Source organism: Kogia breviceps, chromosome 5 (assembly GCF_026419965.1).
Source record: "Kogia breviceps isolate mKogBre1 chromosome 5, mKogBre1 haplotype 1, whole genome shotgun sequence".
Classification (NCBI taxonomy): domain Eukaryota; kingdom Metazoa; phylum Chordata; class Mammalia; order Artiodactyla; family Physeteridae; genus Kogia; species Kogia breviceps.
This window is the reverse complement of record NC_081314.1, coordinates 138,304,199-138,322,675: the sequence shown is the minus strand read 5'-3', so window position 1 is coordinate 138,322,675 and position 18,477 is coordinate 138,304,199. Positions and strand designations below refer to the sequence as shown.

The following is an 18,477-nucleotide window of genomic DNA, read 5'->3' as shown; positions in this document are numbered from 1 at the left end:
TCTCTCTTGTCACCCTGGATGGAAGGGTGCACAACGATTGGTTAGAAAGTCAGCCCAAGAGCCAATTCCTCAGCAGAGGCACAGGGCCCCAACGGAGACAGAGAAGGTGGTTCCATTGACCAGTGCTGGAAGCTTCATATACCTCCTGTCAGCATCGCCTCTTCCCACTGTCAAGGTTAGGCTGCCAGTAGGGGCTTCTTTCTCAAACAACCTTACAGCAATATGTCACTTTGTGTGTGTGTGTTGGAAGGGAGGAGTGAAGCCACGCATCCATTTCCTAAACGTTAAGAGTCATATATATGGATTTTTTTTTTTTTTAGAATATATTTTCTTTTATTTATTTATTTATTTGGCTGCGCCGGGTCTTAGTTGTGGCACGTGGGATCTTTTAGTTGCGGCATGTGGGATGAAGTTCCCTGACCAGGGATCGAACCCAGGCCCCCTGCATTGGGAGTGTGGAGTCTTAACCACTGGACCACCAGGGAAGCCCCCATATAAATGGATTTTTAATTAATATCCTCTGAACGAAATAACCCATCAATACTTGCCTCGTCAGAAGACTTGCAGGCCCAGCAGCTAACACCATTGCCCATTGCCTAATTCTCTTTACATGCCTTGCTCAACACATGTGACATATCACGTACAAATGCGGCGCTGATGCAGCTTCGGAGAATCCCCTTCCTAACTTTTCAAGGAATCAAGTGACACAGGTCAAAATTTCTTGCTGTGTGACCACGAGGCCTCTGGGTAGCTCTACTGGGTGTTATTTAAGAAAACAAAAATTTAGATATAGTCATTTTTAAAGGTTGAAACTTTGAAAATAGACCAAAATAAAGAAGATGAAGAGGAAAAACTTCACAGACTTTTAAAAAGTTAACTATACAGTCTTTTATTTCTAGCTTGAAAAAAAAATGACCCTTAAATTAATAGGAAACTATTTACAGGATTAATCACATTTTAAGCCAGGACACTCAGTGTCCCTTGTTGGGAGAGGCTGGGACAGCTTAGGTGACCTGCCCATGGGGCCCAAGCTCCTTGCCATAGACAGGAGAGGACCCCGTCTCCTGACCGCCTGGCCCCACCCACAATGTACAAAATATCAGAGGGGTGCCGCAGCCATTTTACTAACGAATAATTATCGGCCTTTTTAGTGTTTAAGAGAAACCTTAATTTTTTTGGTATGTAGAATCGGTCTAGAAACTTGTAGGATTTGGGAAATTCTTAGTTTACAAAAAGTAACTTTTTCTCTCCCACAGGACCCACGACCTCTCCCCAGGCACCCCCGGGTCTTTTCATGACAGGAATAAGGGGTAGTGGGCTCCATCGAGTCCTGACAGGCACATCCGCAGCTTCACTGTCTCAGGGTCGCCCTTCCACGGGCTGGGGGCTTGGATCGGGGCCTTGGTTCAAAGTGCTTTGGAGAATGTCTTGCTCATTCTCTGGAAACGACACGACGGACACAGAGTCCCAGGCATCATCCTTGGACGAGCTGTCCCTGTCCAAGGCGTCTAAGATGGACTGAGCTGGGTCCTTTAAATACTTGAAAAGGTTGAACACCATTATCATAATTTGTTTATCAGTTCCAAATACCAAACCTTCATACTTTAGTTTTAGTTGGCATAATCCTATTTCATTCAGGTATAACTTCCAATTCTGTCCACAACGAAGCAACTTCTGAGACTGGAACCCTTGTTCACCCCCCATCTCAATAACTCCCACGAATCCAAGGGCCAACCCAGGGAATACTCTGAAAGCATGAAAGGGGGTAACTCAGAAAAAGCAAGTTCTGACCTGCTGCACTGGATGAGGGCTTGTGGATTATTAATCCTAAAATGCCTCTGGAATTCTAACTTTTCAGGGAAGGAGGAAATGGAGCCTCTTGTTCAACTACCATGGGGGCAAAGAGGGAAAGTTCACGAGCATTTTTCTCAGCCACTCCACCCACTGGTTGGTTCTACTTCACACAACACACGGGGTGCGGAGGATCTGCGCTATGCAGCCCTGGGCGGATCAGAAACCGCAGGTCCTCTAGGCAAAGTGCTGGTCCATAGGCCTTGACTTGCCCTGGCCCTCCTGCCTCGGCTCTGGGCTTAGCCATCAATTACCAAGTTACCAAGAAGCAACTGCCTGGCTCTTGGAAACGCTGAAAGATACTGAAATACAGTCAGCTTAGAGCTGGCTGATGAGAAGACGAACGACCACGAATCACGCGCACTTGTGAAACCTCAAAAATGTAAGTGAAACCTGATTCATGATTCTCATGTAACTTCAGTGACCTTTGATAGAGACTTTTCACACTTTCCCAGAAAAGTGAACCGAAAGACTTTATGCTTTAGATTCAAGCACCAAAGGAACAACTAGTAGTAAATTCACTTACTAGGGTCCTGCTGCTAGTTCTGTGAGACAGAGTTATTTGTTTGTTTGTTTGCTTTTAAAATTTTTTGGCTGTGCCACGTGGCATGCGGGATCTTAGCTCCCTGTCCAGGGATTGAACCTGTGCCCCCTACAGTGGAAGCTTGGAGCCTTAACCACTGGACCACCAGGGAAGTCCCGAGACAGAAATTATTGATGCAAGTAAAATTCTGAGTTGAGAGCTGTTACGTTGTGACAGTTATTAACCAGGGAAGGTTGTTTTTTTGTGCGTGTGTGTGTGGTAAGAACACCTAATGTGAGTTCTACCTTCTTCACACAGTTTTAAGTGCACGACACAGTACTTACTACCTACAGGCACAGTGTTGTACAGCAGAAACCAGAACTTATTCATCTTGCAAAACTGAAACTTTATACCATTTGAAAGCAACTCCCCGCTCCCCTCCTGCCGCTTGGCCCCTGGTAACCACGGTGCTACTCTCTGCTTCTATGAGTTTGACTATTATTCTATTTAGATTCTTGATAGAAGTGGAATCCTGCAGCATTTGTATGGAGGTTCCAGTAGGGAATTTAACACGTGCTTCGCATGACGTCTGTGGACTTTCAACACCTCATGACAGATGAAGGAAAACAAGTGACTATAGCTCTTTCTAGAAGCACCACTCTGGCTTTACAGACTAGATATAACAACATAAGGTTCAGTTTCCAGTACTTTTACCCCGATTTTACTGCAGAATGATAAACCTCCAGAAGCAAACAGTTCTAAGTATGCTTCTATCAGCTAGCTTCTAATCCCAACAACGTCTCGGCTGTCTCCTCGGAGGGCCTGGTTCCCTCGCAGAGACTCAGGGGGTCGCTGGAGCTGGGCGGGAAAACAAGACTTTCCATAAGACCTACCCACTCCACTTTTCTTTCTTAAATCCTTTAAAATACTAGTAACGTCCCCTGTGTAGGCTTTGAACTCACGGCTCTGGGTGTGTTTGCTCTGGAATCCTCCTGCCTGTCTGACCCAAAGCTCCTGCTCTCGACTTCTGTCCGCACTGGTCCGTGTCCCCTCCAGCCAGGTCCCAAAAGCCTGGGACTATCGTGTTGTCTCCAGAGGGACCTAGTGTGGCCGATCCCCTGGCCGGGCCAGACCAGGCCACATTTTGGCCAACCTCGTGCCATTAGAAAAATTTAAAAAAAAAAATTTTTTTTTTACTTTATTTAACTAATTAATTAATTAATGTATTCGGCTGTGCCGGGTCTTAAGTTGCTGCGTGTGGGATCTTCGTTGCGGCACGTGGGATCTAGGTCCCTGAACAGGGATTAAACCCTGACCCCCTGCATTGGGAGCGCCGAGTCTTAGCCACTGGACCACCAGGGAAGTCCCTCCCCAATTTTTTTTTAATTGTGGTAAAAAACACATAACATAAAATTTACCATCTTAACCATTTTTAAGTGTACAGCTCAGTAGTGTAAAGTCTATTCACAGTGCCGGGCAATGGTCACCATCTGTCTTTAGAGCTTTTTAATTAATTAATTTATTTATTTGGCTGTGCCGGGTCTTGGTTGCAGCAGGTGGGATCTAGTTCCCTGACCAGGGATCGAGCCCGGGCCACCTGCATTGGAAGTGTGGAGTCTTAACCACTGGACCACCAGGGAAGTCCCTGGAACATTTTTCACATTGCAAAACTGAAACTGTCCCCGTGAAACACTAACTGCCCATTTCCCTCCTCCCTCCAGACCCCGGCAACCACTATTCTACATCCTGGGTCTGGGAATGTGAGTACTCTAAGTACCTCATGTAAGTGGAATCATGTAGTATTTGTCTTTTTGTGACTAACTTATTTCCCTTTATCCTAATGTCCGCAAGGTTCATCCATGTTGTAGCATGTCTCAGAATGCCCTTCCTTTTTGAGGCTGAGTAACATTCCATTCATATGTATAGACCACATCTCTCTTTTGTTGTTTTGGCCGCACCTGTGGCTTGCAGGATCGTAGTTCCCCGACCAGGGATTGAACCCGAGGCCAGAGCAGTAAAAGCGCTGAGTCGTAACCACTGGATGGCCAGGGAACTCCCACCACATTTTATTTATACATTCATCTGTCGATGGACGCTTGGGTTGTTTCTACCTTTTGGCCATTGTGAATAATGCTGCTATGAACATGGGTGTACACATAACCAAGTGCTGCTCTTAACTCAAATCTCTGTGTCGTGGCTTTGTCCACTGCTCTACTCTTAGGTGTTACCAGGGGGGCATGAAAGGCTGACGTGTCACCCTTTTAGATGTGTACACACATACCTCTTCTATTTGTGATGGGATGCTTGGTGGAGAGTGAAACCAGTATTTAACCAGGCCTCTGTATTTCAGGACCAGGATGAGACAGGCCCCTACCACCACTAACAGCATCAAAAAGGTTCCCATAGAGATCAGGATGACTTGTTGAAGCTTGGTAGAGGCTAAAGAGGTGACATAAAAGTGAATAAGATGACCATCCTACACACGATACAAACATCGGGAAATTTCTCATCCACCACTGCAATAAATAGAGTTCATGTCCCAGTAAACTGGATGGATACTGCCCCTCCTCCACCCAGCCCTGTATGCTTTAATTAATAGTAAAGGCAATCCTAAAACAAAGCAAGTGTTAGCTGTCTGGCAGCTCTTTGCTACTGGAGACTTCAGCACGAGCTTGTTACGTCTACAGTGAAGCGCCGTCCTAGCCCCTTCTCACTGGGCCGCCCCACTCTCACCAGCCTCCCCCTACTAAGCAATCCCTGGCCGCACTGTTTTAGAAGTGCTCTGTTCCCGGCTCAGAAAGGACTTAAGAAAGCATACATTACCATCCACTGTTGTTTCGGAGCAAGATATGTTGCTTAAATGCCCAGGTCTAGAGATGTTTTCTTTTGCCAAAAACAGTTCTGCCTTGACTTGGAAACAGTATACTCTTAAGGGTTTTAAATCATTCAACGTGATGAAGTTGCTCCTGAAAGGGCGTGTCACCTACGTAAAAAACACCAAGAACCACACCTGAAAATTACCCACATAGACATGGTCAAGCCCCTTCCATCTTCTCCAATGTTTCCTCAAATTCACACTGAACACAATAACCAAAGAAGAAGGTAATTCTGTTTCTAAAGAAACAGAATACCAATTTTATATGTATCACATATGCTTGTAGCAGACAAATTTTATATGTGAAAACTGGTGAGGAGCGTCAAGAAAGATGCTGATGGCATTAGAGCTGTGTTTCTGGCTCTGAGGTCCGAGGGCCCAGCCGGAGCCCCATCACAGCAACGGAGGGTCCAAAGCTGGAATTTAGCAAATCCCAGTTTCTAGGACGAAATTTTCTCCTTTCAAATGAACATGTTGTATTTCATGGTTAATCTCATCTAGATACTTGAAGCTAGTCCACAAATAAAGGAAAAAAGTCATTCCAGGAAATAATGTTCCTTTGGTTCCCAATCTGCTTCCGGTTTTCACTGAAATGTGCTGACTCCTTCTATAGTTTTGGTCGAAATGATCTGAGTGATTTATGTCATCAGGAAAGAGTTGGGTCCCAAATTCTTAGCGGATTCTGTCCCCTCCTTCCCTCCCTGCTGCTACCCTCCCTCGGGTCTTGTCACCTCCACATGGTCAGTCAATGGCCCCTCACTCTCACCTCGGACAAACTGTCACTGTTCCACAGGGAAAGGAGAAAAAAAAAATACTATATTACGGCAATATAGGATTTCTCATAAAGGACTGCTTTCATTTTTTTTTTTTTTTTTTTTTGGCTGCTGTGGGTCTTCGTTGTTGTGCACGCGGGCTCTCTCTAGTTGCGGCGAGCGGGGGCTACTCTTTGCGCGGTGCGCGGGCTTCTCATTGCGGTGGCTTCTCCTGTTGCGGAGCACGGGATCTAGGTGTGCGGGCTTCAGTAGTTGCGGTGTGTGGCCTCTGTAGCTCCGAGGCATGCATGTGGGATCTTCCCGGACCAGGGATCGAACCTGTGTTCCCTGCATTGGCAGGTGGATTCTTAACCACTGCGCTACCAGGGAAGTCCCAGGAATGCTTTCTGATTTTGAGATACTACAGTAGAATACACTATTGCCATTTGAAATGGTGGAATATCACACACACTCCAGAAGGTGGAGGTGAAGCTGCTTATATATGTTGACTGAAAAAAGGCAGATTTTTCAACAGTATATAGAACATCATCTTATTATTCATTTATTTTTTGGCCACGCTGCGGGACCTAAGTTCCCCGACCAGGGATTGAACCCGCGCCCCCTGCAGTGGAAGTGCGGAGTCTTAACCACTGGACCGCCAGGGAAGTCCCATGATCTTATTTTTTAAAATACAAAATGATCATATTATATTTGAATAGTATAGGATTAGAGATGATTTTTTATTTTTTTCCCTCCTATTTGAAATGATGACTGCCATGGCAGAGGAGAAAAATTTTTACTCCTGATGCCACATAAAGCAATTTTAAGGACAACATTCTTTTTGAGTTTATTTTGGCAGCCAGTTAGCTATTCCAAAAGTTAGAATCACAGACTGCAGAGAAGAGCTACCACTGAGGCCTGAGACCGCTGTCCTTAGAAAGGCTTGCTTGCAAGGTTGACCCAAGGCTGGCATCTGGGAACTTGGATTTGAGGAGTGTTTCCACCATTCCCTAACTGATAAGGGTGGTTTAGTGTATAAACAATGCTTTTTATGCTGAACATCTGCTCTCCCTCTGGGAGTCTGGAGTTTTGGTGTCTATGTTGGGCAGAGGGTGCCCGTGTGACCAGCCCCCAATAAAAGCCCTGGTTACTGAGCCTCTAACGAGCCTCTCTGGTAGATAAGATTTCACACGTGCTGTCACGTCACTCTTGTTGTTAAGTGTGCCCTGGATGACTTCCAGGGGAAGCCTCAGGGAAGCTTATGCCTGGATTCCTTTAGGCTTTGCCCCATGTGCCTCTTCCCTTTGCTGAGTTTGTTTTGTGTCTTTTCTCTGGAATAAATCACAGCCTTGAGTACAACTATACACTGAGTCCCATGCATCCTTCGAGCAAATCTAAGGGTTGGTCTTGGGGACCCCTGACATACAGACTCACAGCTGGAATGGAGATCATACAGGTGGCTTTCAGCGTTACTTCAGCCCCAGAATCTTTTGTTCATGAAAGTCCAAAATACACACATGCTCTGGCTGAAAGGGAGAAAGGGGGATCCCTTCTGGATTCTTCCAGGCCTTCTCTATTCCAGTTGACCAGACCTTGACCTCGGGATTCCGGGAAACGATTATTTCTTTCTTCCCTATTTGCTAAGAGTCTGTTCTTCCGTGAGTTTTGCCTTCCTCGGTGTTTTTACACTCACCAAAAAGAAATGAAGAGCAAGTGCAAACATCAACTATGTGGGAGAGAAACAGCAGTTAAGAGCATGGACCCTGAGGCTAGTGTCTCCTCTGCTTTGCTGTCAGGCGCTGACCTTGGGCAAATTACTTAACCACTTGGTTTCCCTCTCTGTGAAACAGGTGGGTGTAAAGGTTAAATGAGATGATGTGTCTAAAGTGCCTGGCCCGGTGCCAGACACAAAGAAAGCTCTGGATAAACATAAGCTCTTATTCTTTTTTTTTTTTTTTTTTTTTTTTGCGGTACGCGGGCCTCTCACTGTTGTGGCCAGTCGCGTTTCGGAGCGCAGGCTCCGGACGCGCAGGCTCAGCGGCCATGGCTCACGGGCCCAGCCGCTCCGCGGCATGTGGGATCTTCCCGGACCGGGGCACGAACCCGTGTCCCCTGCATCGGCAGGCGGACTCTCAACCACTGCGCCACCAGGGAAGCCCAAGCTCTTATTCTTATAAAAAAGTATAATAACGTTGAACTTAGGAAATCACGAAGTTTACACAGGTAGTAAAACATCATTAAGTGTAGCTTGGAGGGACTTCCCTGGCAGTCCAGTGGTTACGACTCCACGCTTCCACTGAAGGGGGTGTGGGTTTGACCCCCGGTTGGGGAACTAAGATTCCACATGCCATGCGGCGTGGCCAAAAAATAGAAGAAAGAAAATGTAGCTTGGATAATCAGATACTGGAGATGATTAAAGGCCATCAGTTTTTTTCTTGTGCTACCCAGAGCTGACCAGACCCCTTTTGGTCTGACCCACCTTTGTCGACCTTACCCTGCCCCAGCCCCTCACGTGGCCTGCATTTCTAAAGAATCCGAGCACGTGCAGTTCCCCAGATGCGCCGAGCCTTTTCCAACCTACTGGCCCTTCTCCGAAGACCACTCTCTCTCCTTCCAGTAGACTTTTCACCTGTTCACATCGCCCTCTTTGCAAACCATTCAACCCAGAGAATTCAAATAGTTAAACCTTGCAGACTGCAGTAGTAAATTCACTGCTGTAGAAACAGGCCCACAGAAGCTCCCGAAACTCCGGAGTGGGGCAAAGGCGCCCGGGGCCCCAGCTGAGTCTAGACCCGGACCATGGGGACCACGTGACACCAGGCAGAGAGGGCCCTGCGGGTGGGTCTGGTGGGAGGGGAGCCGCAGCACGGTGAGTAGAGGCAGAGGTCCTGCAGGGGGAGGATCAAAACCTCAGAGGCTCAGCCGCTGAGGGGACGCTGGGATACCCTGGTGTCCTTGGCCATTTTCCAGTGGCCTTTCTTTTGCTATCCAGAAACTCCAAAGAAATGAAAATCAAAAACAAAGAAGAAAAATGCTCTTGCCTGTTTGATTCCTGCCTTTTCCCAGTAGTAGACATAATACCAAAAAAAGGCCACGGAGGCAGGGACATCAAAGGGAGAGGAAAAGCTGATGATAAGGGAGCCTTCTTCTGGGGTCACCCAGATGTCTTCTGGAGGCCCGATGGTGGCTGAAATAGAATTACAAACGAAATCAGTCAATCAGTCTATGTGTATATGTAGATACATATATATACGTACACATGTACATCATATATATATATATATATATATACAGAATATGTATATTGTACATGTAATTACATTTAGTATGATACACACATGCATATATTTATATATGCAGTGAGATTGCATTCAGACTACCAGAGGCTGTTCTGGGCACCAGATTTACTTGGAAGGCTACAGGGCGGGAAGCCCAGTGGAGCTACAGAGTGGCACCAGGGGATTCTGGCCTTCGGTGGAAGCAGGGGTCCTCAGAGCTGTCCACATGGCCGCGCCGCCCCTCCGCAGGAGCCAGCTCAGGTGCAAGGATCTGACACCCACATCGGGCAGGTACAGGGCCCTCCCTGGCTGAACCACAAGAGCCGGTGTTTCTCATCACAATTCCACAAGAAGAGTTTCCAGAGTCCCCACAAGGGACACGCCCAGTTCCAAGGACCCCTTCACTCAGCAATGCCCCAGATACGGTTTCCCACCAGGTGGTTAAGACTGGCCTGGTTGAAGTGCTATTTACCAACCAGAGGTCCTTCTGACCATAAACAATGCTGGTAAGTCAGAAAGAGAAAAACAAATATCGTATATTAATGCATATATGTGGAATCTAGGAAAATGGTACAGATGAACTGGTTTGCAAGGCAGAAATACAGATGTAGAGAACAAACGGATGGACACCAAGGGGGAGAGTGGCGGGGTGGTGGTGTGATGAACTGGGAGATTGGGATTGACGTACATACACTAATATGTATAAAACAGATAACTAATGAGAACCTGCCGTATAGCATAGGGATCTCTAATTCACTTCGTGTACAGTAGAAACTAACACAACATTGTAAAACAACTCTACCCCAATAAAAAAAGAAAAAGAAAAAAAAAAATAACGTGGTTCATATGCCACCTTTATCAGGTTTCCAGAGAGCTAGAAGGTTAACCACAGGTCAAATTTCCATGCAGAGAGGGAAAAGATTTTGTTAGCCCACCAAAAGTGGTGTTTACAAACTTTTAAATACGTTTACCTTCTAGCTTTTTCTAATACAATGCTTAAATATAATAACTGAGAAATATTACCGTCATACGTCTATTTGTTAAGGCTTTTCATATAAGTCACAGGACGGCCAAGGACTATGGCTCATAATATGCTCTTAGAAGGAAGATGACAGCGTTTATCAGGTGAGCATTTAAATTGTATAATTAACCAGAGGAACTCAGGTCAAAGTACAGGTTCTGTCCTCCAAGTTCCAAGAGGCCTGTTTCTGCACCTTCTACACACACAGATGATCGTATCATGGTGAACAGTTCTGCGTTCACCAAAGTGGGGCTGGATCGCTCTCTCGCTTCCACGCTCCGCCCTGGGTTCTCCCAAGTTGGGGAGGGTTAGGCCTGTGTTCTGGGCACCTTTCTCTCTGTGTAAAAGTAACTGGTCCCTGCAGGGTTTGCACTCATGTCCTCCGATCTCCTTTGTTCTGGTGGAGGAACTAAGTCCAGACAGATACAGGGTCGGCCTGGCCCACCTCAAGCCACAGAGATGTTAGTGGATTAGCCGTGTGTAACAAAAAGCTCTCATTAAACCCGCTCACAGATGCTGGCACGCATGTCTTCAAGCTACGCTTTTGAAAGCGAAGTGGCTGGAGCATGCAACAACATGCGGACCTGCAGGCCCAGGCCCCCGCTGAGCAGATCCTCTAGACTTTTCTGTGACTTACCCACTGGAGTGGGCATGGGAGCCTGGATGACTAATTACTTAACCACTGAAAGGTCAGCACCGAACGACCTGCCTTTCTGAAGGGCGTGCCAGGCGGAGAACCTGATACCAACGTGATGAGTCTGTCTCTCGACGGCGGACAGTCTGCCTTTTCTCTGGGCCCTGAAGGAAGGCTCAGTGGATCTATGGGGTCGTTACCGATAGCAGTGTCCACAGACTGAGCGATCACTCTAAACCTGGCAACACGGACTTTATATCCGTGTCCACACAGATCTACGTAACAACCACAGAAGGCCATCCCCATTTCCCGGAGGGGGAAACTGAGGCCCAGAGGGACAGCACTTGCCCAGAGTAACAGGGGGTAAGTGGCAGCGCTGGGAATTGAACCCAAGTCTACGGGATGCCGAAGCCAGCCCCCTTCGGGCACTGTCTCGTCCCACCACGCTCGCTACAGCAGCTTCAAGTTGGTTACCAGCCTGACTCGACCGCAAGTGCTGAAAGCAGCGATGGGCTCTGAGAACACCACTGGCTTAGAGTTAACCGGTGACGCCCCACCAGTAACTAACCGAGGACATGGCTGCCCAACTGCGGCCGGGAGGACAGAGAGCAGCAGCCGGTCGGCACTGGACCAGCGGCTTCCTGACAGGTCCTGCTTCTGAGCCGCCGTTACCTTTTTCTCCACCAATTCCCACTGAGGCAACGCTTGATAGCTCAGATGTGTGATGGTTCTCCACGCAAGGACAAATAACTTGTCCACAGAAGACCAGCCAGCAGGGACTGCACTGTCTTCTCGTACCATCCTCAAATTGCTAGCAAAAACTTTTTTTAAAAAAATAATTTAAAAAAAAAAAAAATATATATATATATATATATATATATATATATATTTATTTATTTATCTGGTTGTGCTGGGTCTTAGTTGCGGTATGTGAACTCTTAGTTGCGGCATGCATGTAGGATCTAGATCCCCGACCAGGGATCAAACCCGGGCCCCCTGCACTGGGAGTGTGGCGTCTTAACCACTGCACCACCAGGGAAGTCCCTTTCTTAGCTTCTATTACAGAAAATTTCAAACGTATAGAAAGTAGAGAGAAGACTGTAAACAAAGCTCATGTACTCATCACCCAACTTTAAAGCAACCATCAAGTCCTGACCAGTTTTGTTTCTCCTGTGCCCATCCACCTTGTAAGAACCACCTTGCCCCTTCCGCTCTCTGGATTATTTTGAAAGAATCTCAGACGTTACATCATTGCATCTGTAAATACTTCAGTATGTATCTTTTTTTTTTTTTTTTTGCGGTACGCGGGCCTCTCACTATTGTGGCCTCTCCCGTTGCGGAGCACAGGCTCCGGACGCGCAGGCTCAGCGGCCACGGCTCACGGGCCCAGCCGCTCCGCGGCACGTGGGATCCTCCCGGACCGGGGCACGAACCCGTGTCCCCTGCATCGGCAGGCGGACTCTCAACCACTGCGCCACCAGGGGAGCCCCAGGCTCCCTGCCTTTTAAAAAGAAACATAACAAAATACCATTACAACACCTAAAGTATATTAGCAACAACTGCTTAATAAATCATCAAAGATCTAGACAGTGATCACATTTCCTCAATTGTCTTATACCTCTGTTTAGTTTGAATCAGGATCCCAAGAAGTTCCGTACTTTGTGTCTGCACAGACACCGGAGAAACATTAGGCACGGCTGAGCATGTGAGAAATGAATCATTGAAGGAACACATCTATAAACTAGTGTCTGACGACTCTCACGCTCCCTTCCAATATCTGGGAGTGAATCTGTTCATTCAGTCATTCCACAGATATTTTCTGCTATGTGCCAGGTACTGTTCAAGGCTGAACCAAAATGCTTCCTGAACCTAAAAGAAGTTGTGCCATGTAACGGCGATCAGTGAAGCCAGTATGCTAATATTCCCTCCAGCACAGAGGTTAGCAAACTTTCTCAGTAAAGCACCAGAGTGAATTTAGGCTCTGACTGGTCACGCAGCCCCTGTTGCGGCTACTCAGCTCGCCTGTTGCAGCTTGGAAGCAGCCACAGACAGTATATGAAAAGATGGGGAAACTGCATTCCGACAAAACTTTTTTTTTAATTGAAGTATAGTTGATTCACACTATTGTGTTAGTTTCAGGTGTACAGCAAAGTGATTCAGTTGTACATGTGTTCTTTTCCAGATTCTTTTCCATTATAGGTTATTACAAGTTCCCTGTGCTACGCAGTAGGTCCTTGTTGTTTATCTATTTTATATATAGTAGTGTGAACATCTTAATCCCATACTCCAAATTTATCCCTCCCCCCCCTTTCCACTTGGGTGACCATAAGTTTGTTTTCTATGTCTGTGACTCTGTTTCCGTTTTGTAAATAAGTTCATTTGTACCATTTTTTTTTTAGATTCCCCATGTAAGCGATAGCATACAATATTTCTTCCTCTGACTTACTTCACTTATATGATCATCTCTAGGTCCATCCATGTTGCTGCAAATGGCATTATTTCATTTTTTTATATGGCTGAGTAGCATTCCATTGTACATATAGAACACATTTTCTTTCCAATAAAACTTGACAAAAACCGGTTGGCGGGCGGGATTTGACCAGCAGGCTGCGGTTTGACAACTCCCAGGTCTAGCAAATCACCCTCCCCTAGCCCCAGCTTCCGTGGTCAGCACTCGGGTTTGACCATCATACCCACCTGGGTGCTGGTTATTTAGGGTGAGAGGCAGGACGGAGGGGCGTGGAGTCAGTACTGCTCAGAGAAGAGGAAAGTAAAGAAAACCTGCAAGCGTTAAAGGAAGCGTGTACCCAAGTCGTCTTACCATTCCGATAGTGTTCGAACCAAGGCGCCTTTACCCAGGCAGAGACGAGATTCCCCAGCTTAGCTCGGAGGCGTAAAGAGATGTTGAAATGCCGTGGGAAACCCTCCGAGAGGCTGTTTGCGGTAAAGTTACACTCTGTCCCGGTGAGGTTCGTACAATCCACCCTGCTGTCTTTCGTGTTGACGTCATACCAGGTACTACTAGTGCTGCTGCAAAGGGAAGAAGGAGTTTACTTTGCACAAGGCTCTCTTTGCTCACACATAACGGTTTCCCCAGAGAGGAGTTTTTAATTCGATGTTTTTGATTGAGACATAGCTCACATACCATACACTACCCCCACTTAAAGTGTACAACTGAATGGATTTCAGTAACTTCACACGGTTGTGCAGCCTCACCACAATCCATTTCAGAACCTGTTCATCATCCCCTAAAACCCCCTGCACCCATAGCAATCACTCTCCATTTCCTCCACCCCCCAAGCCCTAGGGTACCATTGATCTACTTCCTATCTCTATGGATTTGCCGGTTCTGGACATTTCATAAAAATACAATCATAAACTATGTGGTCTTTTGTGACTAGTTCCCTTCACTTAGCCTGTTTTACTTAGCATGTTTTCAAGCGTGATACATGTTGTAGCATGTATCAGTACTTCATCCCTTCTTATGACCAAATAATGTCCCACTGTATGTACATACCACATTTAGTTTATCCACTGATCTGCTGATGGACAAGTTGTCTCCACTTTTTGCCTATTGTGAATAATGCTAAGAATATTCAGAACTGAACTTATGTTCAGTTCTGTGGGGTGTATACCTAGGAGTGGACTTGCCGGGTCATGTGGTAACTTTTTTTTTTTTTTTATGAGACTGATTTTATTTTTTATGGTCTATGGAATTGATGATATTATTTTATATTGCTTACATGGGGTTTTTGTGTGTGTGTGTGTGTGCTAGGCGGGCCTCTCACTGTTGTGTCCTCTCCCGTTGTGGAGCACAGGCTCCAGACGCACAGGCTCAGTGGCCATGGCTCACGGGCCCAGCCACTCCGCAGCATGTGGGATCTTCCCGGACCGGGGCACGAACCCGCGTCCCCTGCATCGGCAGGCGGATTCTCAACCACTGCGCCACCAGGGAAGCCCGTGGTAACTATTTTTAACTGATTTCCAAAGTAGCTGCACCATTTTACATTCCCACCCACAATGTATGTGGGTTCCAATTTCTCCTTATCCTCACCAACACCTGTTATTATGCCTTTTTTATTTTATTTTTTACATAAATTTATTTATTTTTGGCTGCATTGGGTCTTCATTGCTGTGCGCGGGCTTTCTCTAGTTGCGGCGAGCAGGGGCTACTTTTCGTTGCGGTGCGCGGGCTTCTCACTGCAGTGGCTTCTCTTGTTGTGGAGCAAGGGCTCTAGGCGCGTGGGCTTCAGTAGTTGTGGGACACGGGCTCAGCAGTTGTGGCTCGCGGGCTCCAGAGCGCAGGCTCAGTAGTTGTGGTGCACGGGCTTAGTTGCTCTGTGGCATGTGGGATCTTCCCGGACCAGGGCTTGAACCCGTGTCCCCTGCATTGGCAGGCAGATTCTTAACCACAGCAACACCAGGGAAGCCCATGCCTTTTTTTATTGTAGCCATCCAAGTGGCTGTATTTTCCCTGGTGACTAATGATGATGAGTATCTTTTCACGTGCTTACTGGCTATTTGCATATCTTCTTTGGAGAACTGTCTACTCAAATCCTTTGTCTATATTTTAATTGGGTTATTTGCCTTTTAATTTTGGGTCGTAAGAGTTCTTTATACATTCTGGATACAAGTCCCTTATCAGATATATGATTTGCAAACATTTTTCTGCCGTTTTGTTCTACAGTTGATTTTAATGCTTCAAACTCAGCCTCTGTAGCCTACGTCTTAGGAATGATACTGTGTTCATACAAACCATACCCATACTTCCTGCTGGTGTAGAGTTGGTTTTCACCCCATAGCTGCCCATTTGAAGAGAGTCTTGGCCACGTGAAAACTCTGCCAAGTGTAAGGCCACGCATCCTTGTAAGTGTGAATGCACCCCCCCAGAGTCCCAATGCCACCTGCCCACGTGGGATTCTACTCGCCGACTCTGAGCTCTGTCCTTAGGTGACTGACTTGAGAAAAGGCAGGGAGGTAGCTCTAGAAGCCTCAGTAGTGCGGCAGCAGGCAGTGTCCCCTCTAGGGACAGGCTATGCCCTGGACAGCAACTCTGGCCTGGAAAGTAAGGCCAGGGGAGACAGGAGAGGTGAGGCTGGGGGGGTCACGGCCACCAGCTCCCACACAACACACGTGCTTCTAAGTGTACCTGTGACCCTGCCTGGAGACTTATCTTCTGCTAATGTGGCGGGTGACCAGATGAAAGCCACTTCAAGATGTGTGGCCAGGGAGTCCACAGAAGATGCCCGCCATACTCACATACCACCACCACGCCCTGGGGTAACAGGCCCTAATGGGGAAAGGGACCACAGGCACCCCATCTCAGGCAGGGGTTGGGGTGCTTCACAAGGGGGTAAGTGATTTTTTTTTTTAAGTTACACAGATACTTAAAGGTACTAGAACCTTCTCCCTGCCAATCCCAGCTGTTGAACTGGGGCAAAAGGCCCTCTCCCTGATTCGCCAGGGAACTGACCACCCATGTTCCATCTCCTCCCCTCACCTCCAAGTCTGCCCCTTTCGGATTAATCCCAGGGATGCAGGGGTTTTTCAATATCCGCAAATCAATCAGTGTGATACACCATATCAACAAATTGAAGAATAAAAACCATATGATCATTTCAATAGATGTAGAAAAAGCTTTTGAGAAAATTCAACACCCATTTATGATAAAAAATGCTCCAGAAAGTGGGCATAGAGGGAACCTAGCTCAACATAATAAAGGCCATATATGACAAACCCACAGCTAACATCAGACTCAAGGGTGAAAAGCTGAAAGCATTTCCTCTAAGGTCAGGAACAAGACAAGGAGGTCCACTCTCGCCACTTTTATTCAACATAGTTTTGGAAGTCTTAGCCAATCAGAGAAGAGAAAGAAATAAAAGGAATCCAAATTCGAAAAGAAGTTAAACTGTCACTGTTTGCAGATGACATGACACTATATATAGAAAATCCTAAAGATGCTACCAGAAAACTACTAGAGCTCATCAATGAATTTGGTAAAGTTGCAGGTTACAAAATAAATACACAGAAATCCGTTGAATTTCAGAACTACTTTTTAAAAAGTGTTTCTCAAAAAAGGGGTTTAAAAGGGCACAAGCCATCCAAATTTAAATGACAGCTGACACATGAAGGTCAGCAGATTGCCGGGGGGAAGTGGAGTTCTGGAATGTGGCCTCCCCATCTAATTGCAAAGGGTAAAATTAAGGTGTTGTGGGCCCCATTTAAATGGATAATGAAACGGACACAGCCTCACGAGCGTGGCACTGCCCCACGTCTGGACTCCCACCCTCTTGCCCAGGCTTATGTTGAATCAGCCAGTCTGAGCCTTACCCAGCAAGTAGTCCTGGCTCCTGGCGATGTGGATGGCCTCTGTCCCTTTTACCTAATTTTGAAAGCAACCTCATCATGGGAGGGAGAATGATTAAACGCAAGGACTCTGGGGCCTGATTTCCTGGGTTCAAATCCCAGTTACTTCACTTCTCTGTGCCTCAGTCTTCTTATCTATAAGATGGGATGAACTATAGCATCTGACTCTCAGGGCTGTCCTGACAGTTGAAACAGTGGACACCAGGAAAGTGCCTGGATCAGGTCCTGGTGCCTAGTAAGCACCTTCTAAATGTTTGTTAAACACCTGGGCAACCAATGATTTCACTGTCCAGCCTCTGTTACATCACTTCCAAAAATGATGACGTTTCTTCCCTTTGAACCCAGCAAGTCATCTTCCAGAAATGTAAGAAAACAATCAGACACAATTTATGTTTGAGGACATTACTTATAACAGTCACAAACTGTCAACTATTTATACCACTCGTGAGTGAGGAAAAGTTGAAAAAATCCTGAGTGATACATCATATAACAGAACATAGAATAAAACTGTTCACACAGAAATAACTGTATGAAAAAAGTAGCTACATGCTTAACTACATTAAGTTAAAAGGAAAAAAAAAAAAAAGGAAACAGGACCCAGAAGTGTAACCCCAGTTTTGTTTCAGTCTTACACACATGCTGGCACATTTGCAAACAACTGCATGTATTTAGAAAAAAATGTCTAGAGAGAAATACACTAAAATGAGAATAGTGATTTTTCTTGAACAGCAGGTTTTTATTTTATTCCTTTTACTTTTCTGCGTTTTCCACATTTTCTATAAAGAAAATGTATTGCTATTAAAATTATAAAAAAATGAAATTTTAAAAATGCATTGGGAAGACTGGGCAAGTGGGGTGTGACCTAGAAAGGGCCCTGCTGTCTGCCTGTCTTTATTTTCAAGAAAAAACAGAAATTTGGTTCTTTTTTTTTTTAAATGAAATCTCCAGATGTTTAAATGTTGTCACTAATTGGAAAAAAAAAAAATTAAACACTGTGGACCAAACACAGACTTTAAGCCACATGATCTGTGACTTCTGATTTAAACTTAAAATTTTCCCACAAAGTGCTCTATGTAATTTTGGCTTTGCTACTGTGACCGTCAAAAACCAGAGGCAGGTTTATCTATACTTATAGTGATGTTTTACTGGAGAGAAACAGAACGGAAACTTTTAAGTC

The 18,477-nt window shown here is 46.0% G+C and overlaps 1 protein-coding gene across 6 annotated transcripts in view; it reads right to left on the bottom strand.

Moving 5' to 3' along the window:
- The window catches only part of IFNGR2 (interferon gamma receptor 2), a 47,136-nt gene that overhangs the window by 4,711 nt on the left and 23,948 nt on the right, over positions 1 to 18,477 (bottom strand). For 3 of the 6 annotated variants that reach the window (XM_059064466.2, XM_067035040.1, XM_067035041.1), the window contains exons 3-7: positions 13,756 to 13,964; positions 9,043 to 9,188; positions 5,198 to 5,357; positions 4,656 to 4,813; positions 864 to 1,539 (exon numbers count right to left, since the gene is read on the bottom strand). In XM_059064466.2, coding sequence (XP_058920449.1) covers positions 1,360 to 1,539; positions 4,656 to 4,813; positions 5,198 to 5,357; positions 9,043 to 9,188; positions 13,756 to 13,964 — 853 coding nt within the window. In that variant the 3' untranslated portion in view covers positions 864 to 1,359. The other 3 variants (XM_067035038.1, XM_067035039.1, XM_067035042.1) reach the window with 3 other exon arrangements.